Below are 26,179 nucleotides of genomic sequence, written 5' to 3'. Positions count from 1 at the left end.
AATCCGCTTCCTCCTCCTCCTCCTCCTTATCACGCGCCAGGCTCCTCCCCCGCTCAGGACCCGCGGGCGCCCACGCAGGGGCCACAGGCGAAGGCAGGAGAGGAGGAAGCACCAGCTTTCCTTGGTGGCAGCCAGACCCTCCTTGTCCTCCCCGCTTTAAACGGCGGCAAGGGGCTCCTCGGCGAGGGCTTTGGGGGTGAGCGAGCGCGAGCGCCTGCGCGAGGATAAGCAGCAGGCGGCGCTGCGCTGCCTTGCCTTCCTTCCTTCCCCTGCGTCAGAGGCGAGCGGGGCGGGGCGCTGCTGTTCCCCCGCCTCTTTCGCCAGGCGCGCCTTGGGCCTAGCGGAGCCCGCGTTGCGCCGCTTCTTCTCCCCTCCGGGTCCGAGGACAGGGAGGCCGGCCACGTGGGCGCGCGCAGCGGGAGCGGGCCTGCAGGACTCCCGACGGTGAGTGAGGGAGGCCGCGCGGGACCTGACCGCGGGTGGGTGTGGGGGGAAAGGACCAAAATCCCCCACCCCCTCTCCTCCACCCCCAGTCCTCCTCCTCCCTGCGTCAAGTGCGGTAAACAGAGAGGGGGGGGGGTCTTTTGGGCAGGGTGCCTCCCCCTTCCCTTTTCGGCCTTGGTTTCGCTTTCCAGGGGGTGATTCCCTAGGCATTCCCGATGGGGGCCTGGGTGAGGATCCCACCGAACCATTGACTCTGGGCTTTCTTTCGCGCCCATGCTTTCATGGAGGGTTTGTGTTTTAAGCTGGCTCCGAACTGCGTGAAATGCTCGGTGTAGATGCGGCCTGTGTGCCCGCCGTTGCTGCCCTGGTTTGGGCCTTGGGTCCGAAGGAAGGAAGGAAGCAGGCGGCACCCGGGCGCCCTTTGCACCTCGCTTCCTTGCAGTGGGGGAGCCCTCCCTAGGGTGCATCTACAATGTGGAAAGAATGCAGGTTGACACCACTATAAAGTCCCACGGCTTAACGCTATGGAAACCTAGGGGCCTTTCGCCTTCTCTGCCACAGAGTGCTGGTGCCTCTCAGCTCCAAGGATGTTGTCAAATATATATATACACATACATAAGGTAAAGGTAAAGGTTTTCCCCTGACATTAAGTCTAATCATGTCTGACTCTGGGGTGTAGTGTTCATCTCCATTTCTAAGCCGAAGAGCCGGCGCTGTCCGTAGACACCTCCAAGGTCATGTGGCCGGCATGACTGCATGGAGTGCCGTTACCTTCCCGCCAGAGCGGTACCTATTGATCTACTCACATTGGCATGTTTTCGAATTGCTAGGTTGGCAGGAGCTGGAGCTAACAGCGGCCGCTCCCGGGGCTTGAACCTGGGACCTTTCGGTCTGCAGCTCAGTGCTTTAACACATTTTGTCACCCGGGCTCCTATACACATACATATACATGTACATACATATGAACCTGTCTCTATATACCTACCCATATCCCTCTATATCTATATATATACACACACACACATACATGGAGCCCCTAGCGGCGCAAAGGATTAAACCGCTGAGCTGCTGAACTTGCTCACTGAAAGGTCCGGCTTGAATCCAGGGAGCCGAGTGAGTTCCCACAGTTAGCCCCAGCTTCTGCCAACCTAGCAGTTCTAAAACATTCAAATGTGAGTAGATCAATAGGTACTGCTTCTGCAGGAAGGCAAGGGCGCTCCATGCAGTCATGCCAGCCACATGACCTAGGAGGCGTCTACAGACAACGCCGGCTCTTCAGCTTTGCAATGGAGATGAGCACCAGCCCCCAGAGTCAGACACGACTGGACCTAATGCCAGGGGAAAACCTTTACTTCTATACATACACACACAACTGTATAAATCCCACTGGCCTAGTTGCCAGCAGACCTCACAACCTCAGAGGATGCCTGCCAAAAATGTGGGAGAAATGTCAGGAGAAAATGCTTCTGCAACATGGCCATACAGCCCAGAAAACTCACAGCAACCCAGCTCTTAGGATTCCATACATTGAGCCAGGGCAGTTCAAGTGGTATCAATTCCACAGAGTAGTCAAAACAAACCATATGGGCAGAAGTGCTTTGGGATGAGGACATGATGGTGTTGGATCCATGCTGTGAAGGGTCCTGGCTCCTTGAGGAGAGAAAATAAGGGGAGTCAGGAAGGTGGTCTCTTTCTCCTTGGTAGATGAAGGATGGGGATAGGCAGAAGCAAGCAGAATAGGAAGACCTCCCTCCTGCTGGTTTCCTTGACCCTCTTCATGCCCGCTCTCCAACATCCCCTTCCTTTGGCATATAAGCTCTTAGACACACATACACACACACACACACACTCTGTGGCCTTTTTGGTACCTTGGTGTGTGACCCACAAGTCCCTGCAGAAGGCATCTCCTAGGCTAGTCTCATTGTTCCCCCCGGGCGCAAAGGGCAGCACCAACCCCTCTGTGATGCCCCTGTGCCATTTGGGCAGCCTTCATGTCCTTGACAGCTCCAGCAAGAATCAGCTGAGTCCCGTTGCCTGACGCACGCGGTGATGACGGAATTTGCCGTACATACAGAGCAGTTTTTCTGCTGGATGAGTCCCTAGTGTGCAAGGTCTTCTGTGTCCCTCTTGGAAACAAAAAGGTGGGAGTGAGCAAATGTGGTAATACATATAAGTGAAGCCCGGGGAGTGCTTCCAGGAGCTGGATTTTGTCAAGGACTAGCCTTTTGAAGTGCATGCCTAAGCCCAGGCTGTTGCTGAAAATTGAGATATCCTTGCTAAAAAAAACTCATTTCCCATATCCTAATACCCATCAAGAAGCCCCTAATGTAGAGATGCAGCTGTGGGAGTCTGTGGCTGGATCTACACTGACATATAATCCAGTTTCTGAAACCATATTATTTACTTTGAACTGGATTACATGGTAATGTAGATTCATATGATCCACTTCAAAGCAGATAATCTGGGTTATATGGTAGTGTAGGTCCTGCCTGTGATGCTGTTATTGTGCTTGCTCCTGAAAACTGATTCCTTTTTGTAAAGATGGCAAGGACAGCAAGATTTAGAAGTGCTTGCCAGGTAAATACCATATTTGTTCCGTTCTAAGACAGTTATAAGACACACACTAATTTCAGTACCACCAGCAGAACAGTACCATCCATGATTCTAAGATGAGCCCCATTTTAGAGAGATTCATATGAGAAAAATGCATTTCAGAATTGAGGAAATAAAGTACCTCCATAGCATTGAAATCTCCTTGTCACCAGCCTTCATTGAAATGCAGGATCGTCTCTAGTGAGCTGTTTACCCATGTCATTGTGCCCCATCTACTCCAGGTGGGAATACTATATGTTTTTTTACAGTAGTCATTCCATATATGCATATGTCCAGACTCAACCTTTGTGGCCTTCCTGATGAAAGTTTCCTTTATATTATTTAAAGGCATCACAAGAGAATGTTGCTTAAAGCAAGGCTTCTTTAAACATGGGTCCCTTTAGCTCAATGTTGGAGTCACAAAAAATTGACAGCAGCAAAATATTGATGAATCTGTTCGCCACAACGTGCAGTAGACTCTTGGTATTTTTATGCAGTTTGCTTTTTTAAAAAATCTCTGATGTGAAAACATTGTATTCTGGCTTTCAAGGAACTATACTTTTATGTCAGTGAATAAAGTCTTCAAGTATAGGCACAGTGTCTCTTGTGAAAAACAGTTTCTCTTAGATTTCTGTAAGTTTTTCTCAGTCGTTAAGAGGCAACATGTATCAATGGTTACCATGAAACAACTTGGGGCTCAGAGGAATATCCTGTTGTGAAAACTAAATTCATGGCTATGTTTCCTTGTGGGAAATGCAATATTCAAAACTGTGTTTCAGAGTTCTAGACTTCAATTTGAACTCACCGTTTTTAATATTAAATTGGTGGTGTAATGATTTGATGGGCCTAAATACCCTAAAGGTGCCAAATCCTGTTTGATCTTGGAAGCTAAGCAAGGTAAGCCTTGATTAGTACTTGAATGGGAGACTGCCAACAAATACCAGATGCTATAGGTAGAAAATTCAGAAAAAGGAACTGGCAAATCACCTCTAAGTATTTCTTGCCTAAGAAAACCCTGTGAACATTGTGAATTGCTATAAGTCAACAGGCGATTTGAAGGCACATGTACACACAAAGAGTAATGTTTATAGCATTTCTCAAAGTAAGAAAGGGCAAACTCATAGTCTGAAATTCATCTTAAGGAAGTGAAGAGGACGAGGAACCATAAACAAGGACTATAAAGTTATTTTTTAAATATTTACTTAGGTTCTGTTTCCAATGTGTATTGGGACAAGGGTATTCCGTAAATCATTGTGGAGACATTTGGTTTTGATGCCAGATTATTTATCTTGCAGCTTTACCTTGCAGGGTAAGGATCCTTTGCTGACTGGGCAACTTGTCCTGCAACAGAGTGATGCACCATGCCTATAGTGGACAAACTGAAGGAAGCCCTAAAGCCTGGGCGAAAGGACTCTGCTGATGATGTGGAGCTGGGCAAGCTGTTGGCGGCTTCGGCCAAGAAGATTTTGCTGCAAAGGATTGAGTTTGAACCAGCCTCAAAAAGCTTCTCCTACCAGCTAGAGAGTCTGAAAAGCAAGTACATTCTACTGAACCCGAAGACAGAAAACCCCAGTCGGCACAAGGGCTCTGAAGAGGGATCCAACCGAAAGCAAGGTTTGTCCTGTGTTCTACCTATATAAGGTGCTGTTGGACTGGTTGTTGTTATGTCTGGTGTTGGTGAGTTTTCTCCTTTCTCTCTTGCAGGCATTGAGCATGTCCTGGGAGGCGATGGAGTGCCAGCCCCACAGAAAGTCCTCTTCCCCGTGGAGCGTCTCTCCCTGAAATGGGAGCGGGTATATCGTGTCGGAGCTGGTCTCCACAACCTGGGCAATACTTGCTTCCTGAACTCCACTTTGCAGTGTCTGACCTACACTCCCCCTCTCGCCAATTATCTGCTTTCCAAGGAGCACAGCCGCAGCTGTGAGTGTAGTGTTGGGGCTTTGGGGTGTTGTTGCATGCAGAGGTTTCTTTGACTCGTGGTGCATTCCAAGGAGAATAAAAAGTTTGTGGATCTGCCCAAGTCACCTGCTTCTTTCCCACAGCCATAATTGTTGCTGTAACAGCAATGAGAGGAGCATACATTGTAGAGGTTTCTACAGTTGCAACCAGTGGTCTTCAAAGAACAGATCTTGCTCTGTTCATGAACCTCTTGTTTGGGTGGAAAGAGGCACCTTAAGAGAATGATCCATGAATTTCAGAATTTCTCATTCATATGTAGCTTCTACCCTGTGTTACTCAGGTAGGCCAAGGCAAGTCAATCCCTTTCGGCCTTAGTCCTCCCACCTAAAACATGCAGGATAATAGCATATTTATGATTTTTATTTTAAAATATTTTTTATTTTATTCAGTCCTGCTTTATTTCTTGAAAAGTGGCCCAACCCGTACACGGTTGTCTTAAAAACTGCAAAAACTGCAAAAAACTGCAAGTGAATTTTATCACTTTAAAATGCTATGCAAATGTGAAATATCAACATAATCCTTCTGTGAAGTCAAATCAAAATCTGGCATAAGAATCTTTCAGATACCTCATGTTCTCAATACTCAGAAGACTCCTGTTCTATTACAGTATGGTTCAATGTGTTTTGAGTGGATAACAACTTTTCTACATCCATGGGATAATTTAAAAACCCCAAGGTTTTGTGTATTGCGCTATTCTTATAATATTCTTTGAAACAGAAATCTCCCCATCAACCCTCCCAAATATTGCAAGTTCTTTAACAGAATGTCTTGTATTCAGAAGGTCCAAGGGCAAATTAGCACGCAGTGCATCTCACCCTACTACAAGGAGTGCTTTGCAGCAGGAAGCTGCTTTACAGGCCAGTGCATTCATCCTTGTAGAAATGTTCTGTCAGGTTGTGTTAACAGCTGCAAAGGAGGAGAGCCAGCATTTAGCTGCATGAGTACTGTTGCACCACGCCACCATCCCAACTCTTTCTGGTTTGGAGGGTGGTGCATGTGTCTGAGACAAGTGGTGGGTAGGAGCTGTTTGTAGTTTAGCATTGGCTGTTTTGCTCCTTTAGATGGTGCTTAATTGTGGGCTGGGTTAAGAAATTTAACCTGTTTCTCTGTTTTTTGTTATGGTCACTACAGCTGTTCAGCAGAAAGTGTAGGATTTGTGGCCTCTTCAGATGTGTAAGGAAGGAAACTTCTCTCATGTAACTATGATAGGATTGGGAAGCTATACAACAGCATGCGTGTCTGTGATTCTGTTTCTGTGATGTCTCCATGAGAGATAAATTCCCATATTTTTAGTTCATGGTGGGCATGCAATTACTGTTAGAGGTATGTAACTGTAAAGCGAAAGCAGCACTTGTATCATGACACATCTTTCTCTTTGCATTTCTTCTGCCATAATTTGCAGGCAAGATACATAATATTGACTGGACAAACATCTTTTGTTTGTTGACTTTATTTCTACCCTGCTCTATCTCACCCCGAGAGAATCTCAAAGTAGATTCCAACACGGAAGCGTTATTAGACTGCCCAGGATCGGTATGCTGCCCTCCTGGGCTATCTGGCTCTGCCAAATAGATGCTTGTTCTTTAGATGCAGGATGTTGCTCTGATGAGTGTGAATTAATTCCTGATTTCTTCTCTTTCAGGCCACCAGGGAGGCTTTTGCATGATGTGTATTATGCAGAATCACATGATACAGGCATTCGCTAACAGTGGCAATGCCATCAAGCCAGTGTCCTTCATCAGGGATCTTAAAAGTAAGCAATGGAGAAACCTTTTGAAAAAAGCTGTATTACTTATACCATAGTTCATATAGGGTGGAGCTGTTGCACACTAGGTCAGGACACCTTTCCACCCAGCATCAAACAAGAGTCTAGTAGCTGCTAATGACAGAAGTTTATTTACAAAAGGCAAATACAAAAGGGAAAAAGGGCATTTCCCAAAAGGCAGTAGAAAAGGTTCTATAAAATAGCAATTGTTCAAAATATAAAAAGATCAATAATCCGAGATTGCAGTGTCCATGAAATCCAAGGTAGCAAGAAACATGAAATCCAAAATATTAAGGTACATGAAAATCCAAGAAATCATCGCATAGTCAAAAATCCATAGCATGAAAACAAGAACCTAAACAAGGCAAAAATCCATACAGGAACCTAGGCAAACTTGAAAGCTAGTCATGAACGTGATTTCAAAATGAAGTTGTCTGCTCTTCAAACATACATCTATGCATTTTCTTTCTGTACATGAAACCACATCTAATTTAAGCTCAAACCTGACCCCCAAATGTAAGATCATCTTTTCTTCACCTGTGTTTCAAGAACTATTTCTCACGGTCATATCACGGGACAACTCCCCATTTTCTGAAGGCTGAGAAGACCAGACAGATTGATTTGCAAGAGAAACATCTATTCTGCAGCTGTTGGCCCTGGCCTGTCTCTGTGATCTGTGGCCTGCATTTCTGTCTGTGTTTCAACTTGAGGAACAGACACAGACTCAGTGAAAATCTCATCCTCAGAATTAGAATCCCCAGAATTCTGCTGAGCCCAACAGGAGGGGCAAAAGATTCTATATGTGTTTGTGTGTAAGAGAGCTTGTGTGCATATATGTTCACCACACACAGCACTGTGCAGGACATAGAATGCCGAAAGGCTGAATTTTTGTTAAAAAAGGAAATATTGTAGATGTATGTAGGTCATTTGCCAGTTTCAATATGATATCATGTGATCCATGTGTGTGTAAGTCATGAAACTAGGGGTATTTGGGTGCTTCCTTACAATGACAAAAGTGTGACCTGCAGTTCACACATATTACAGCCCCCAAGCTGTCCACTCTCAATTTGAAAAATCCACATGATTTTCATTTAAACTGCATGTAGATGTGGTATTTTGCCTTCCCAAAGCCTTTGTTGTGGCCAGAAACTTCTGAAATTCTATCTTGAAGTGATGTACTGTGGTGATAGTGGCAGATGTTGGCCAACTTTAGCCTGCCATTGGAAAGATAGCAGGAAGGAGGCCATTCTGGCTTTCCTGGGCAGAAGGGAGTTCCAGAGTCAAGGGGCAGCCACCTACATTTCATATAATACATTTCACTTGCTAGTATCTTACTAATTTCCACTGAGTGTAAAATTTGAATTTCCTTGTTGCGAATCTGGATTTTTGATTTATGATGTAAAATTGAGATGGAGCAATTTATGAATCTCATTTGATGTCTCTTACTGGGGCTGGAGAAACAGCAGCAGTACCTATGTTGAGGGGCTTGAGAGACACAATTTAAACTGTTTTGCTTTTTTCTTGGCAGAGATTGCTCGTCATTTCCGTTTTGGCAGTCAGGAGGATGCTCATGAGTTCTTGCGCTACACCATTGATGCCATGCAGAAGGCCTGCCTCAATGGCTATACCAAGTATGGACAGCTCCTTGTTTCTGTAGTTTTTAATATTTCATTGCATGGACATTACACAGTTGTTTGAATATCTCTTTACTTTACATTCCTTTACTTATCTATCCCTTCTTCCTTCCTCCATAACACTAATCCTAAACATCATTAAGTTGTAAGATTTAGGATAGATCTAAGAGGCTCTACCATAGAAACTGATTCTGAAAAACACCTCGCAAATTAAAAAGGTTGGGAACCACTGACCTAGGGAAAGAGAGGAAAAATATTCACTACAGGCACCCCCCCCCCCCAAAACACACATTTTAATGACTTGTTTTTTGAGGTTCTCTTTTTTGAAGAGATGTAAATAATAATCACATACAGAACCTTTGACAACACTCTGCTTTTTTCACCACACTCAGTCTACTTTGAACCCTCTATTCTTGGATTTGCAAGCTAAAAAAACCCACTGGATTTCACTTTTCAACCATTTTTATTTTTAATTTAGAGTCCTTCTCTCTAACCAACAATAAACAAGGGAAGTCTATAATAATTCAGTGGTCGTATAAGGAAAAGGGTTTCCCTATGCTCTTTGGCTGCTCTTGTGTCTTAGCTGTTATGTTGAATTTCTCTGAATTTTGCTCTGGACTCTGGTGCTTGTTTTTCCAGGTTGGATCGCCAGACTCAGGCTACCACATTGGTTCATCAGATCTTTGGTGGCTACCTCCGATCTCGTGGTGAGCATTAAGCATCATAGAACCAATCCTTTTGATTTCCTGTTGAGGCTTACCTAGGAGGTCTCTTTGCTACCTCACTGGTATTTTAAGCTTTGACTTAGTCTGGTGATAACATCACGACTCCAGACTGTCTTCCTTTGCCCAGTGGCTCTGGGCCAGTTTACTGCTGGCTTCCTTTGGCCTCAGTCTAGGCTGGGAAGGTGGGCGGTATTGAGTATCCTGAGATTTCATGCCCCCCACTGAGAGTTTTTCTGGATTAGAGAAAGAAGTCTTGCTGCCCTGTCCTTCAAATTGTGGGATGTGATTATGGCAGGCAGCTGTGCCTGTGAATGCTAACAACTCTTCTGCTTTCTTTGCAGTGAAGTGCTCCATGTGTAAAAGTGTTTCAGACACCTATGACCCCTTCCTGGACGTGGCTTTGGAGATCAGGGTATGCCAGAGTTGTTCAATCGCTTAATCTTAGAATTAAATAAAGATATACTACAACATACAAGACATTCATTCTCTAGATCAGGGTGGACAACTGTTAAAGCCTAGGAAGCCACACTAGAACCCAGAAGACCTTGAAAGTTGCACTTTTCTTACAAAACAAGCAAAACGTTTTTGGCCCCCAAACAGCATCTGTGGGACATGGTGGCATCTTGCTGTGTTTTGGGCACCCTCCGCCATTTTAAGCCTAAAAGAAGCCCTTCTTTACCCAACAGGAGGTAGGGATTGCTTCTAATTCAGTTCCGGTTTCAAAAAAAAATTGGGTCTAAATTTGCACAGAAGAGGGACAAAAGCTTGAGGAACATTTCTCCCATGTCCCTTTAAGTGCACTTGGCAAAAATACTGGAAACATTTTTGACCTCCCTGGGACTGTAGGGAAGTAGTGACTGGCACAGTTTCCTGGGAAGAGAATTGTACAGTTCTCCAGATGTTGTTTGTTAGTTTAATTTATACCCTTCATTTGTCCCAACATGGGAGCCAAGGTAGTGAACAGTGTTATAAAACCACAATACAATTAAAAGTGCAATAGTCAATTCCCAATTTCTGTTGCACTACACCTCCCATTAGCCATAGTGAGCATTTCCCATTGTGACGGGAAGCAGGGATTTCCAGTTGAACAACATTTGAAAGGCCACATGGTTACCACCTCTAGCTTTCTGAGAAGTGCACAAATGTGTAACGAATAGGTGATGTATAACAATTCACTTATTAGTAGAGTACCAATACATAGAAAATGAAAGAGAACGAGAAAAATTGGAATGGGGTTTACTGAGAAATGGGTGTTGAGGTGTATGGACAGTCCACATCTACAGTCATTCATTCAGGCATGTGTACCTTCAGAAATGCTATTTTTCATTCATGGTGTTGTGGTTCTCCTGTTAATTATCTGGGTTGCATCTTCTAGGGATGTCTGTATTCAAAGGAGAAGAACTTACATCCATATATAACTCTTTGTGGACTTTTCTTAGAAAACAAAGAATCTCAAAGATTTTTCTTTAAAGAATTTATCATCTAGCTTTCAGGGCATACATTGGAAGATGTAATAGAAACAGCAGTATAATTGAAAGATGTGGAAGATAGCAATCTAAGCATTTTAGTTCTCGAAAGTAAATATCAAGGTGTTATAGTATTGATTTCTGCAACTTGTGTTGATTGTGATAGACGATTAGATCACTGAAGTATAAAGGAAATGTCACACTAGCTAACGTGTACACATTTGCTTCATTCTTCGAGTTTGTTATGAACATCTAAGAGGAAGCCATGGAAAAGTGCTGACACACTGTGGACATATATTCTCATGGCCTTTAGCAACCATGAAGGCTTTAGCAATGACACTTAGCTGTGCCAAATTTACTGCTTACCCAAGATGCATGCCCCCCACCTCTCATTACTGGGCAAGAAGGGTTGCCATGTTGTATGTGTACAAAGGGGGAAAACTACTCAATTTCAGCTAATATAGCAACATCCTGGAGGAATAGATGGATGGAACAATATCTAAAGAGTTGTGATCTGGTCCTCTCTTAATGCTAGTTTTTCAAGGACTTGTCGATTGGCTAGCCCAATGTCCCTCAACTTGCTATCTTCCATATATTTTGGAACTTGTTAATCAGTTTAGGCCATTTGAAGGGCAGTTGGGCAGGAAAAGCCAGGCTTGTAGTCTTCTGTGTGGGACAACCTGGGTGACACTATTCTTCAGCTGATTTTTATGCTCGTATTCTTCTCTTGTCTGAATTTCTTCTGTTTGTTATTACAGCAGGCTGCCAACATTGTCCGGGCACTTGAATTATTTGTAAAGGCAGATGTGCTGAGTGGGGAGAATGCCTACATGTGTGCCAAGTGAGTTGTCTTCTGCTTTGGCCTTTTGCTTTGAATTACCTGTTCAATCTTACTTACCCATGAGCCTTACTAAATATGCCTTGGAGGAAAGGGAAAACAACTCAAGAAGCATTTTTCTAGAATGGAAAGGTTATTACGAGATGAAGCACATTTGTTCTACTCCGCTGCTCCAGTAATTGCTGACTCACTCTTAAAACATAAATTTGAGCTTTTGAAAATTGCGGCAGGGAAAGGGTAACTTCATTTAGTCAGTGACAGATTAATACCGTGGACACTTTTTAGATTGGGTGAATGGAATAGCGGAGCAGAAAAGGGTCTTAGTTTTGCTAAAGCATTCTTCTGCCTGAAGCAATTTCTCTAAATATTTGGAGACCGCAGCATGCAATCCAGAGGGATTTGTAGGAAATCACATGGAGGATGCTCTGTAGCAAAGCAGCCTCTTCACAAGGTCTTTCAAGGTCTCATGTGTGAGGTGCAGCTGAGCAACTGCATGGCTCCTATAAATGGACATGCTAAATATCTCTTGTACACCTCTTCTCTCTCTCCAAAAAAAGCCTTGCACCAACAACCCCGTGCTGCACGTGTTCCATATTGACATTGTCTCTCCTTCCTGCAGGTGCAAGAAGAAAGTGCCAGCCAGCAAGCGCTTTACTATCCACCGAGCATCCAACGTCCTCACAATCTCTCTCAAACGCTTTGCCAACTTCAGTGGAGGCAAGATCACCAAGGTGAGGAGATCTGGAAACTGGGAAAATGTTTTGGCAATATTCCTTCTCTCTAAAGAGAACATTTGGAAAAGCTAATCAATTTGTGTCAGCCAGTCATGTCAGCCTTATAAATATTGTTGGACCCAGTACTTATAGCCACCGAAGCCAATGGTGACATATTTCCTTTGTAGTTTTTTTAAAAAGTAACCTGCCCTTGATTTCCCTGTGTTTACATTGTCCTGCATGGCTTTTCTCTTCCCGATTATATAGGTCTGTATACCTAAGAGACGGGCTTTGCATGAGTGAGACAAATTCTTACAGACCTTTCCTTTTGTAGGACGTAGGCTACCCTGAATTCCTGAACATCCGTCCTTATATGTCACAGAGCAGTGGTGACCCTGTCATGTATGGCCTCTATGCTGTGCTTGTGCATTCAGGATATAGCTGCCATGCTGGGCATTACTACTGCTATGTCAAGGTAAGAACCCTTTGTCCTCTTGATACTGAGAGAGGGGCAACTTTGCCAGAAGGATAGTATCTCTTCCACTTGGAGGGGTAGTTTGCATGTAAAGCTCTGGGATTTCGGTGTTATGTTTTTGCAACAGTATAATTCAGTTACAGTGTAATATGTAGATTTCTGAATCTGTTACATTGCTCAAAGCTAGGAGTTCCCTGAAAGTAATGAAATATTGTAAGGAGTGCTGTATTCTGTTGTCATGTTTGCAAATATGAAGGCCCACAAAAACCTAACAGTAGAAAAATGTTATTCTTTGCTGTAAAGAGTCCCCTACACCTTGGGCCTTCACATTTCTAGTCTTGCAGTGTCAGCAATTAAATGACTTAGTATTACATGAAAGGTTTGCAATAGGCCGCTAGATGACACAAATAATTAACAAGCAGAGTGAGGGCCCATCCAGACAAACCCAAAATGTGGGACCTGTCTGGTTTTTACCAGAGGCATCCAAACTACGCCCCTGGTAAAAACAAATTCATTTGGATTAATCCAGGTTAATTAAATACTCCATTAGATCCAGGCCTTCCTGAAAAGCCCTGGTCTAATGGGGTATTGGGCCTGTGGGGAATCACTTCCGGGTAGTCCTGGGACTATCTGTGGGTGAATCCCCATTTGCTATCCCACATCTTTTGGGTTCTTGGAGCCCAAAGGTCCGGGATGGGACCCAACCCCTCCCCCTAACCCCCAATGTATTTATTTATTATTTATTTCAATTATTTATACCCCGCCCTTCTCACCCGAGGGGATTCAGGGCGGCTTACAAGTGGCAATTGATGCCGTTACACTGATATACAATAAACTAAAATGATTAAAACCCAATGTACCCCTAAAAACTAAAGAAAACTTACCTGGCCTTCTGGCATGAGGAAATGACACACCAGGAGACCGGGGGGGGGGGGGGGGGGAGGGGGGGGAGTCCAGAAGGTCCCGAGGAAGAACTTAATGGTGACCAGGTCAGTTTTCTTTAGTTTTTGGGGAGGCTTCAGTGGGCTGCATTCTGATTGCTATCAGGATTCCATGTAGCCATCATCCATCCCCCGGAAAGCCTGGTTTTTGGAATGTGGTGGGGATAGAAATGCGCGCCAAAGCGGGTTTTAAAAACCCGCTTTGGTGCGCATGTCTGCCCTGCCTGGTAGTGCCCAGAGATAGCAGTCCTACTAGAATAATTTGAGTAGGAAGACTTCTAGAGTTAGTCTCCCATTGTGGTTATCACTCATTTTTTGAAGTGATTATATAAACTGTTGTAATCCAGAGATGGAGAATCAGTGACCTTCCAACCAAGGATGAATTCATTCCCCCGTTTGTCCTAGCAAACATGAAATAAACTGTAGCTCTACAACTTCTGGAGGATTATAGATGTACTTCCCCCATCCAGATTAAATCAATTTTAAGGCAATAATGATCATAACCTAGTAGAACTAGGCTGCTTTTTCTCCTCCCTTTGCCCATCTGTACTAGGACACCATTACAAATCCTTCTCATGTTTTAGGCAAGTAATGGGCAGTGGTACCAGATGAATGACTCCCTAGTACATTCAAGCAACATCAAAGTTGTTCTCAACCAACAAGCTTATGTGCTTTTCTACCTAAGGTAAGTTGGATGCCCATGATACTCAGTACAAGTCACTCTCTTTCTAGCCAATGTGACTCTTCTTTTGCTGTCTGACCCTAATTTTCTGTTGGTTTAGTGGAGTTTATAGAATATGGATGATGGAGCTGGTTGTAAGAGTTGTTGAGGATAGTAACATGGTTTCTGCCAATACCAATCTTACAGAAAGTATAGCTGAAAAGATTGCTTTTGACTTTGTTGACAAGGAGCCTAGATAGTCCTGTGTAATGTGGGTTTAGTAGTTCTCATCTGCCAGTATGGCAGCTAGTTTGCTCATCTGGCCAGTCTTCTTACAATGGCTGCACTTGGCTCTTTTTTCTGGTTTTGCCTCCAGGTGTCTGAGTTAACCTTTCAGACCTTGAATAGTTTGAACCAGGATACTTTAAAGGCTGCCTTATCCCCCATGGATCTACCTAAGATTCTTCTTTGAGTCCCTTTGTTTTGAGGTGGTGGTAGGCAAGTGATGTGACCTTCTCAATTTTAGTACTGAGCTTTGCAGCACCCTTTCCAAGGAAGCTTGCCAGAGGTCTCTTAAAGGCTTTCTAGAATCAGTCTTAGACTTCTTATCTGGCTTTTTATTTCCATCTTCCCCCGCTATTGTTTTTAAATTTGGATTTCATATGGTTAAATGTTGGCTGCAGTAATTGTTCTTTATCTACAGGACAGGGTTGAAAAACAAACAACATTTATCTAATTACTGGTTCTTTTGCTCTCTCTCCTGCTCTTTCTTCAAGGATCCCAAGTACAAGGAAGAATCCTGAAGGGCCTATCTCCAAAAGCTCTGTTTCCAATCGAACAAATATAGTCTCTGACCATATGAAGAAAAGCATGACCAATGGTTCCTTATCTTCACCACAGATGAACAAAGTGAGCACTGTCCCAACCCACCTGCCCTCCAGAGATAGTCAGTCCTGGGTTTGCATGCCCATCAGATGTTAAACAGGAAGGAAATAATCAATTGCACACAAACACTTTAAATTGTGAGCCAAGAAAAGTTGACACCTGTGGGCTATATTTTAAGTAAATTGAGAAAAGATATTACAGCTGTGTGGCCAAACACTGAAAGTTTGACTCCACCATCTCCTTGGCCTGTGAGACCTTGGAGTGTTGCCTCCACACTCTTCAAGCATACCAACTGCTTCTGCAAAGCCAGTTGTGTTTAGTGTAGCTTTGTCTAGTTTTGTAAAGCTGTGAGAAGTGACTGGGAGTTTCTGCCTTATTGAATAGTTGTGCTCTTCTAAGAATAAAACTTCTGGCAAAATTGTGAATATCGGAGCTGATTTGGGGAAGAACCTCCCAACACCCACATCCCAGTGTAGTTATAGACAACTGTGTTAACAGTTAAATGTTGTGGGTTATTGGCTATTTGTGTAGTTGTGGCAACCCAATACCATTGTTACTATGCATTAGGGTTAAGGTTACACTACTGCAAACTACAGTTAACATGATTTAATGTCTCTCCCAAGTGGAATAGCAGATGACAAAGAGAGGTTTCAGCTTAGGTTTTTTCCTAATATGCTAAATTTTGGTATGGATCATTTTTTTCAGTACCAGGCATGTTGGAGTATTCCATCAGATGCGTCTTCAGTGTGAATTGTGATGCAATAGAGTTCCCCATTTCTCCTGTCTAAAAACTAGGCCAGAGATTATACACTTTAATGGTAGCATTCAGAAATATAACACAGGAAAAATAATATGAACAGCAACTAAATTACTTTAACATAACCAGGTGAATGAATTTTCTAGTTTTGCAAAGTGTATGTGTGCGCATATATGTGTGTGTAGCTATATTATTATACAGATGCAACATTATAGTAGGCTTAGCTCTGCCTTCTAATTCTTGTGTCTCTCTTCTACACAGAAACAAGATGCAGCTCAGGTCAAGAAGGTATCTTCAGATACCGAGGAAGCTGGTGTCCCTATTTCCCGCAGTTCTTTTACTACTCACTCCAAACTTCAGAATGGGACCTTTTCTTCTCCTTCTCATTCTCCTCTTCCCAAGTTCATACCTAGCATTGGATTCTCATCTCCTAAGCTCCCCAGCAAGCCAGCCTTCTTGGAGGACTTAAGCAAGAGATCCAAGAAGCAGTCCGTGCTGCCCCTCAAAACATCTCAGGACTTTAATGAGAATGGCAGTGCTAGGGTCGATATGGGCAAGCAGAACTCTTGGGGAGACAAGAGGTTGTCATCATCATCTTCACATCTGGCAGGTCCTCCGAGAGGAGATCCTGAGGCCAAAATGCGTGATGGAAGCACAGAGCTACCAAGTAAGGACTCGTCGTCTTTGACCTCTTCTTTGTCGCCATCACCATCTTCTTCTAGCAGCTCCTCTTCGTCTAGCCCTGCACATAACTCCCTCAAGGGACTTCCACAGTCAACAGTAGGCATCAATGGCTACTGTTCTTCTCAGGAAACAGACTGTGCCTCTGGGAAACATGGTTCTGAGGACTCCAAGTTTGCCAAGCTAAAGTCACCGTTGCTGGCTAATGTGAACAATCTGGAGCTGGGAAGTACCATGTCACCTCCACCTGCAAAGAAATTGGCACTTTCTGCCAGAAAGGTGCGTTTGGTTTGGTGGGCTTTGCCTTGTTCATCCTTCAGAATGGGGAAGGAGCAGAGGAACATTGCTTATAGCATTGTTCTATGCTCAGTGGCATGTATCACACAAGGGGAAATGTAAGAGGTGTTCTCACCTGCCAAGCCCTGAGCCATCTTTCTCTAGTACCCCAGGCTTGCATCCACAGAAAGGCAGGACTTGTTTTGTGGTAAGGTTCTTGACAGAGAGGTCTGCTTTCTCATACACTGCGTGGGAAATTGGTGAAGAGCTGATCTTCCCTTGTCCCTCCCAAGGCTTCTTGGCTGGTTAGGCTCTAACATAAAGGGAAACACTCCAATGTATAAGGCCAGGATAAAGAAAAATGGGGTGGTACCCTTTGGGGATAGATGACTTGGCATGCCTTTGAGAGTTGGGAGGTACCAGTGCCCATTGTTTATTCTAACACTTCTGTCTCTTTTACATGTCCTTCCTTATTTTCCCTTTGTTTCTAACAACAAACACTTTTCTGATTCTTCTTCCCTTCCCTGTCCCACCCTACCTCTTTTTATTTTCCCCCCACCCCTCTCTTCTTATTCTACCCTCTGCCCCTGGGGTCACGGAAACCTCCTTTTTAGACCACCAAGTTTTTATTTATGTCGATAACTACAGGGCAGCAACACACTGCAGAAAGTGAGCGGCAGTGAGCATCGAGCGCCGCCCCACTCCCCACCAGCTGCCACAAATACCATCCACCCTGTTTGTGCCGCTGCGCTTGGCTGTCCCAGGTAAGTGGTGTAAGTAGGTAAACTGGGTGCATTCCTGGTGCATTCCAGGCAATTCCTGCTTAAAACAGCATGCTGCATTTGCAGAAGAATATACTGCCTGATTTGGACAGTTTTTTGTGAAGTTGTTTTTGAGGGGTGCACAATGTACAGGTGCCCTTTGCATCCTTAACCCTGATCTCCCTCTCTGGGAGACAGGGAAGTCCAAGAACCCTTTTTGCTAACTTGGCAAAAGCTCCTTACTATGAAGGAGGGCCAAATAGCCTTCTGCATGAAACTCAGTGCCCCCCCCCCCCCCCCCACTTTCAATGTTCTCATCAGCAGAGTGAGCCAGGATGCTGTGTGTGCTCCTTTAAAACTGTTTCCAAACTTTTGCTACAACTTCCAGATGTGGCTAAATAAGGCATTGCCCATTGCCAACAGATTAGGGACTGGAGCACTTAGGTTCTGTATTTTAACTACTATTTTTTGAGAGTCTCATCTGTCAAATAAGCAGGGAAGGCCTGGTAGAATCAAATATGTTTTTGTTTTTTTTTTGGCAAGAGATAGTGTGCCAGGGTGTATATTCAAGATTACAAATATGTAGCTGAGGTAGCTTGCAGGCATATAGGATATAAACAAGAAGTGCATTTTTCAGAAGCTCACTACCCTGCATCCTCAAACAGAGATTCTTAGGAACTGGTTAAATTCTTCAGTTATGTATCTATCAGCATGAGTACCAATAACTGAACTCGGTACTGAACAAACTCCATAACAAGGACACAGAAATTCTGCAGCCCAGAAGTTCTAGGAAAGTATGCTTGTTATTATTCCTCTCCTGCATGTTTGTCCTATTTCCTAGCCATGAAACTAAGTCTGGATGTGGTGTGTGGCTGTGGTGATAACACTGGGTCTTGGAATGATGGCACAGACTATACCTGGGCAATTGAAAAAGCAAAAATGGTATTTGTCCAATCTTATGTCATGCACAACTGAGCCTGGAAGATTTCAAATATCTGCCAGTCAGTGCATGGCTATTACTTCTTCCCCTTCTCTGTGACATAAGAGACGCTTGTCTTTTATCTTGGTGGGGATGCTGGTACTGACTCTTCTGTAAAACTGAAACTGCCTTGATATTCAGTATAGACTTTCACAGCTTCAGAAACTGTTGCATCTTAGCTTTATCTCTGTATGATTTTGTAGGGTGCTCTCACCTACTTCCAAATCTTCAACACCTCTGCAACTAGCTGACAGCACCTCTGTTGACGTCGCACCCTCATCCAGCTTCAAGCCACGCTGCCTCTCTGCTGCTGCCCCTTTGTCACCACCTGCTGTGCCCACACAGGCCCCGAGCCACTCCCACCCAGACAAGGGACCTTTCCTTGACAGGTCAAGGAAGATGAAAAGGAAGCATAGTGCCCCAGGGGAAGAACAAGATAACCATTTCAGCTCAAATGTGACAAACTTCAATGCAGAGGGTACCCAGCTGCTCAGTCCTCCCAGGAAAAAGAGGCAGCTGAAGGAAAATGGCAGTGTTTTGTCCTCTTCCGTTAGGAAGAGTGACGTGGCAGCAGCCAAGAAGGAAAAAGAGGGGGAAACATATTTGGATGCCAGGACACCAAATTCTGTTCGGAAGAAGAAGAAAAGGCTTCACCAGAAGGAGGAAGACTGCATGCCACTACTGTCCCCTGTGAACAGGTAGGCATTTTGCTGTTTTTAGTGCTGAAGTGTTGCCCAGTAACTAGATATGAGAATGCCTATCAGTGCCTTGAGTTCTCAGAGCGTTTTCTTCTTGCTGGGATGATGTAGCACTATCATTCCCAGTAAAGCAGAAAGGCATGAAGACTTCCTTTCAGGGCTGAGTTTGTTTTTACCCCATTCTGGGGTTGGAGAGGCAGTATTGGCTTGGGCTTCTATGTCAGGGATGATTTTGTGCAAATGTTTTACTTTGAAGGAGCTCCCCAAGATGCTGAATTACAAATGCTTCCAAATAGATTTAGCATCTTGAATAACACTATTTTTCCGTTTAAAAAATCATTTTTTAAAAATCTACTGTCTATAGCTGCTCTTCACAGCGTGAGGGAGAAGTATCGGGAGAAGAGTCCTGTGTCAAGAAGAAGAAAAAGAAGAAAAAGAAAAAGAAGCAGAACTTGTCAACAGACTCAGACAAAGGCAGCTATGCTGAAGAGAGCGAGCATCGGAAGCACAAGAAGAGGGAGAGCCAGGGGGATCCGGTGCCTGTGATGAGCAGCCCCCAAGAAAAACGACACGGGAACGGCATCCCTTCAGCAAGACTCAGCCCTTCAGGTTGGAGATGTGGCCACCTCAGTGTTGTCATTAAGCAGGAAGGGGGATCCAGCAATCTGTGTAATGATAATGTTAGTGTGCATTCATCAATCACACCCAAATAAATACCTGCCGCAGTCCCGATCAGCTCTGCTGGTACTTAGAACGAGCATAAATGAATATTCCCTGGCTCTTGACTCCCAGGCTGCATTGAACTGTAAATGAACATCACTGTATCAAACTGTCCTTCATTCCATAAGTAATCACACTGATCTCTTGAGAATCACCAGAACCACTGTCTGTTTATAGTTACTTTATTTTCAAAAGAAATCAAGTAGCTTTCATATATTCATGCAAACTAATCAAGTCAACATTAGATAAAGGTAAAGTTTTTCCCCTGACATTAAGTCTAGTTGTGTCCAACTCTGGGGATTGGTGCTCATCTCCATTCCTAAGCCAAAGAGTCGGCGTTGTCATGACTGCATGGAGCGCTGTTACCTTCCCGCCAGAGCAATACCTATTGATCTACTCACATTTGCATGTTTTCAAACTGCTAGGTTGGCAGAAGCTGGGCCTAACAGCTGGAGCTCATCCCGCTCCCCGGATTTGAACCGCCAACCTTTCAGTCAGCAAGTTCAGCAGCTCAGTGGTTTAACTCGCTGCACCATCAGGGGCTCCAAGTCAACATTACGTCAATGCATAAATGTGATATATCTCCAAGACCTCTGTTTTTATGCCTATGCTTCATAATCTCTCCCTATTGGATTTGGGCAAACTGGACACCCATTTCTCATTCATCGTGGCTTATGTAGTTAACCAAACAAGGATCTGCAATGGAAGGGCAATACTCAGTTTAAACAGATCTTTGTGGTTAATTTGGAAGTGCAGCCTTTCTAGTTACATGCAGCCTTTGTTTTTGGTGGATTTTGTGTTAGTGGGAGAAATGGAAATGCTTTAAGGAATACATCGATGCCTTCTGTTTGTTTTGAAGGCATCAGTTGTATGCACCTTTCCCTGGAGAGTAATACATGCATTACTTTTTCCTTCTTTCTGCTACCCAGCAGCATGTCCTTGTTTGTCCCAATCAAGATTGTCCCAAACAGATCCAGAAAGAGAAAAGGTTAGGCTTGCATATGCAACAATCCCATGAACTCTCCTCTTTCCACAGTAGCCTTGGCTTGTAGCAGCCAGCTTAGACATGAGGACAACTGCTCCTTGAACATCCTGAGTCCAAAGAAGGAGGTGATTCAACACAAGCATGGGCAGTCTGATGTACTCCAGGAGCTGCTGAAGGATTCTTTGGATAAGGCGTATGGAAAGCGAGGTACTTTGGGAGAAAGAAAGAGGGAATGATCGACAAGCAGGGTCTTCCCAACCTGTGGGAATAATGTGATTTCAAAAAAGCTTTCCATTGTTTGTTAAGCATGTCTTCCAACATGTCAGTAAATTCAGAGTTTTGTGAGCAGATTGCAACAGCAACAACATACTGTGGGAAGAATATGAATTAAATGTGTAAAAATAAAGCAAAACCCACAAAGAAGTGATGCCAAACAAAACATATGAAATATATGCAAGTTTTGAAAGCTCCACTGACTTCCTCAAGTAAAAGATGTTTTAAAAACGAGAGAAATGAAAAAGGGGGGAAATGTGACAATGCTGGAGTCATAAGCCAGATGTGTCAGATGTTGTCTCTGTTGTAGTTCATTTGGTCTGGAGGGATCTCAGTGCAAGCAGAAATCAGTCCATTTTGGCTATGCAAGTACTGAGAGAAAGCCCAGTAAAATGTAAACTCCAGAAAGTAACTCCCTTGGAATCCAGAGTGTCTCCTCTTGTGAGACCCCTTAGACCCCCAGATGTTTTTGGCTTTCAACTCCCAGAAATCCTAACAGAAATCCAAACTGGCTGGGATTTCTGGGAGTTGTAGGCCAAAAACATCTTGGGGACCCCAGGTTGAGAACCACTGCATTAGGCAGACAACATGGAATTTCACAAGAAAGACTGGAAAAACCTTAGGTGCTGCCTGTCTATGACTTCAGCTTCCTAACCTCTCTGCTGGAGATGTATTTATGGGAGGCGGGGGCAGGTAGGGAGCTCAGCAAAGATGAAGGAGAACAGAATAATGGCTAGAACAAGGGTCAGGAGCATATGCCCTACCATGTTTTTTGGGGAGTGCAAAACACTTGTGAACTGCTGAGTTGGCTCCTGTTTCTTGAAGCTCAGTGACATCTGAAGAGGCACTCTTGCCCACCCCTGATCTAGGAGAACAAAATTTCATGCAGATTCCATAAGTTGCTAGAAGTAAACATGTTTTGGAGGTTTGTTGTTTTCCCTCTCCTCTCCTGAGATATGAAGCTCAAAGGCAGCAAAAACCCCCCCCAAAAAACAGAGATCTTTCTATAAATGCTTTTTCAGTTGTACGCAAAAGAGCTTGAAGATATGTGGATATGCTGTTTCCTTGTTTACATCTACTGTCCATGAAATAAATGAGACATAGTGAAGAGGGATTCCACAATCCCTAATAATTTGATACTGTTACATTTCCTCCACAGTGCTGACGTGGGAAGGTGAAGTGTCTGCTGTTAGCCAGGATGCTATGCAAGATACTGCATGGTCCAGGAGCCAGACAGTCATGGACGACTGGGATGAAGAGTTTGACAGTGGGAAGGTATGGAGATATTAGTGACAAGCCTGGCCATTCTTTTCAGATGCATCTTTTGATTGATTTAAATCCTTAACCAGACAAATTAATAGCCTTCTATTGGGTATTGCAATAGTAGACATATCCTGACCATATGAGAATTCCATAGCCAGAAAACCCATGATTGCATTAATTGGAGCATTTATTCTCTGGGGCAGGGAAAATAATTATCTACACAAAGTGAGTTATGCCCGTTGCCTCCAAAAGGTGAGGCAAGAAAGTCACATGATGTCCAAAGGATAGGTTATTGGTCACTGCAAACTCTTTATCCATTTTATCTATCTATCTATCTATCTATCTATCTATCTATCTATCTATCTATATTGCTCCTCTTCTACCTTTTACTCCGTTATTCTAGTTTTGTAGCACCCATTTGCTTTTTTATTTTCTTAAAAACAACTTTACTCTCTCCAGCCTCCTTTTTTTTTCAATTCATGGGGCAATGTAGAAGCTTCAGTAAGAAACTTTGACTAAGGGCTCCTCCAGACAGAAAAAGTGTATTGAGTGTTTGTTGCAGTTGTTACTATAGCTTTTGGTAGGTTTTTTGTAAAATAGTCACATGACTTACGTTATTCCAGACTATTTCTTGGCATTTCCTGTCCAAGAAATGTAAAGTGCATCAATGAAATTGCACTTTTGCAGAATAGCTTTAAAAAATGTAGAAAAATACATATGTGAAAAAAACTTGCCATTAAAATCATAGAGGCACCTCGATCTCTATAGCCTACCTTGAAAGAAAAATGTGCAGCATGGCTGTAGTCAAATTCAGGAAGGTCCTATAAATTGCTCCTCAAAAATGGAATGAGTAAATGCAGAGCAAACATCTAGTGGCAAAACCCAAGAACCAGTTGTGCAAAACCTCATGTTTCCTTGGAATAGACAGATATAGAAATTGATTCGCCCCCTGCGCGCCCCCCCCCCCCCCCAAATTGCATATCTGCCTTACCAGCTACTTTCCATTTTGAGTTGCTTTTTGTGATGGGATGGTGTCTTCAGGATTAGAAATTGGACAAATGCCTATTTTTATCTTTATGACAGGTAAAGAAAATTAAGAAGCTCAAACGTGAGCGGAGAAAAAACTTCAATGCCTTCCAGAAATTGCAAAGCCGGCGTAACTTCTGGGCTGAGACACATCCAGCTAAATTGGCTAGCCTGAGCTACCGGCTCTGAGATGGTGAGGAACTAGAAGATAATCACATCAAGAGAGAGAGTGGGAATTGCAACATTGTGTTCTGGGAGCAGGCAGATGGATAAGGACTGCTTTAGAATAGGGGTGAGAATCTTCTGTTTTTCCAAATGTTGTTGTACTGCAATTCCCACTGAAATGGTATCATTACTGGTAAAAAAAAATCCTGAGAGTTGATGTCCAACAACATAGGAAGGGACTCGGAAATCCCACTCTGTTTTAAAAAGTGTGTGCTTGCTTAATTGTAGCCAGAACCTGGAAAGTTATTTTTAAAGTCATTAACTACATTAATTTTGCATTGTGCGTTCCAATAGTTGGTTGCTTTTAAAAACTGCAGCTGTAATGGTAACTTGTTGCTTTCTTGTTTCTCAAAATTGACTTCAATGGTTGCTTTTAATCTGAATCCTATGGTATTTATCTGTTGCAGATCTCAACCCCACAGATGAGTCCGTGCCTGCAGCCGTGCCGTGGTAGTTCCTGTATTTGGCACTGCTACTGACCAGCACTGGAATGCCAATTATTGCAGGCTGCCAACTATTTATGGAATTAGCAGGGAAAGTCCTCCTCTTGACCCAAATGGGACACTGCCATTTCAGAGGGCTCTCATTGGGTCTTCTGTGCATCTTCTAGGGGAAAACAGGAGCATTGCAAGAAGCCTTTGCCTGGGGAAGGCATCATCCCAGCAAGGCAGTGGGGACTTGGTATAGAGAGCAAGAGTGGGGACAGGAGTGAGTAGCCTCCTGGGATCAAAGCCACCTTGACCTCCACAAGGCCTTCACCTCCGCACAAGGCCTAGGCTTGATGAGCTACCCTGCCCCCTGCTGCCGTTCCTTCCAGAAGATGAAGAAAGCCAAGATCTGTGTCTTAACTTCTGAGAGGTGGAGCTGTATTGCATGAAGTGACATATGCCCCTTTCCCTGCTGTCCAGATATGTCATAATGACAGGGTAACTTTTGTGGCTTTTCTTCAGCCACTTGTGTCCTAACTGTAATTTCTACCTGTCCAGTGAGCATAGAATACTCCTCAACAGAGAATATTATTCCAAATAATCCTCCTTGCCCCATTTCTACACATTCTGTACAGCAAAAGAAGAACTGGTAGTGGTGCTAGTCTGCTTTGTACAATTGGGAGTCCATTTTTAAAAAAATCAAAGATAATAATTGGGCCCTCAAAAGGTGAAGCTTAGCCATGCATTCTCAGTAGCATCCACTAAGCCACAGTACACGGCGGTGGTGATGTTTCTATTGCTGGAGTCTTTATCACTTTAGACTTGTCAGGTGAGGAATTGAATATTTGAATGTTCCCACCACATTTTGAAGGGAGAAAAAGATCCTGATACATGTTAATCTAGGAGTTCCCACATTTGCAAACTGAACCTTTCTTACTTGGGTCTGCTATCATGCTCATTGTGCTGCTGTGCTTACTGGACACGTGGCACAATTTGTTTGAAGTCATGACTCTTAGAGGATCTGACATCACAGCTAAGATTATCCAGATTGTGCCATCCTTTTCCCTAATACCTGTCAAGCCAAAAGTGGGGTGGAAAAACTGTTTTAGTACGGCTGGCCTAAAATGTGTTTTAATTCCTTTGTATGTGCTGAAGTCTACCACCTTTTTCTAACCTGGCACCTTCCAGGTCTGTTGGACCACAGTGCCCATTTTCCTCTGAACAATGGGTCTTATAAATCCAACACATCTGGAGGGCCCCAACTTGGGAAAAGTTGGGCTTTGAGTTACTTAGGTGGCTGTCTCCTGGGCAGGCTATCCTTTACCTGTAACTTCCCAAATGTGCATGATCAATTTGAGGGGTATCTATGTACATCCCACTTATTCTTGAAACAGCTGCATTTCATTCGCGTTGCTTATTTCAACATTGGCACCCATTTTTTGCTGTACACAGTGGGTGCAAAGGTTGAAAACCTGCTTAATTCCTTCTGCTGTGTAACACAGCTATGGCCATTGCATTTCCCCCCTTGGGGAGGGGGCACGTAAGACTCTTCACTCTCATCGGAGAGCATTTTCTCTCCCTCTGGTAGTGCCCGTTCTTCAGTTTCCTGCCAACATGTAGAGACCCTGAACATGGGTACACTTTGCACCTCATGCTGGGGCTTTCTGCAGTAGGCCTCGCTGTAGCAACGAATCATGGTGCAATAAAGGAATGCTTTGTCTATGTCTCCTGTTTATTCAGGCTCTCAATTGCAGTCATTTGTGGGTGAGTAAGAAAGAAGGGGGGGGGTGCTCAATTCTGAATGGCACCCTGCCCACCTATAATGAAAGATCACAATACTTTGCTGAAATTATTGTTTGTTACACTGAAAAAGGTAAGAGTTCTCAGCCAGGATTTACCTATGATGGTTATTGCTGTATTCTTATATGAGATGGAGATAGCCTCTGACATTTTAATAGAATTTCTGTTGCACTTCCTGCTCTTGTCTTTAGCCTGTGAGGCCCTTTCTA

The 26,179-nt window shown here is 43.8% G+C and overlaps 1 protein-coding gene across 4 annotated transcripts; it reads left to right on the top strand.

Annotated features, from left to right (window-relative positions):
* The first annotated feature begins 77 nt into the window (after window positions 1-77).
* On the top strand, window positions 78-25,894 carry usp36 (ubiquitin specific peptidase 36). 4 transcript variants are annotated; one of them, XM_062970776.1, is made up of 20 exons: window positions 78-444; window positions 4,332-4,650; window positions 4,741-4,956; window positions 6,638-6,748; window positions 8,289-8,391; window positions 9,034-9,101; window positions 9,461-9,531; window positions 11,344-11,426; window positions 12,043-12,154; window positions 12,471-12,611; window positions 14,137-14,237; window positions 14,990-15,122; window positions 16,117-16,815; window positions 17,461-17,576; window positions 18,756-19,250; window positions 19,615-19,859; window positions 21,010-21,162; window positions 22,388-22,503; window positions 23,575-23,710; window positions 24,150-25,894. In XM_062970776.1, exons 2-19 carry the CDS (start codon window positions 4,398-4,400, stop codon window positions 23,704-23,706), a joined length of 3,348 nt encoding a protein of 1,115 aa, XP_062826846.1. In that variant the 5' UTR covers window positions 78-444; window positions 4,332-4,397; the 3' UTR covers window positions 23,707-23,710; window positions 24,150-25,894. The 4 variants fall into 4 exon arrangements, 3 of the variants coding, with proteins under 3 accessions (XP_062826846.1, XP_008102394.2, XP_008102395.2); XR_010002965.1 differs by having other exon boundaries at window positions 79-444; window positions 21,007-21,162; window positions 23,575-23,809; XM_008104187.3 differs by having other exon boundaries at window positions 79-444; window positions 4,345-4,650; window positions 21,007-21,162.
* Window positions 25,895-26,179: the final 285 nt, after the last annotated feature.

This window comes from Anolis carolinensis, chromosome 2, assembly GCF_035594765.1.
Source record: "Anolis carolinensis isolate JA03-04 chromosome 2, rAnoCar3.1.pri, whole genome shotgun sequence".
In the NCBI taxonomy this organism is placed as follows: Eukaryota; Metazoa; Chordata; class Lepidosauria; order Squamata; family Dactyloidae; genus Anolis; species Anolis carolinensis.
The sequence above is the reverse complement of the archived record's forward strand: the minus strand, read 5'-3'. Positions and strand labels throughout refer to the sequence as shown.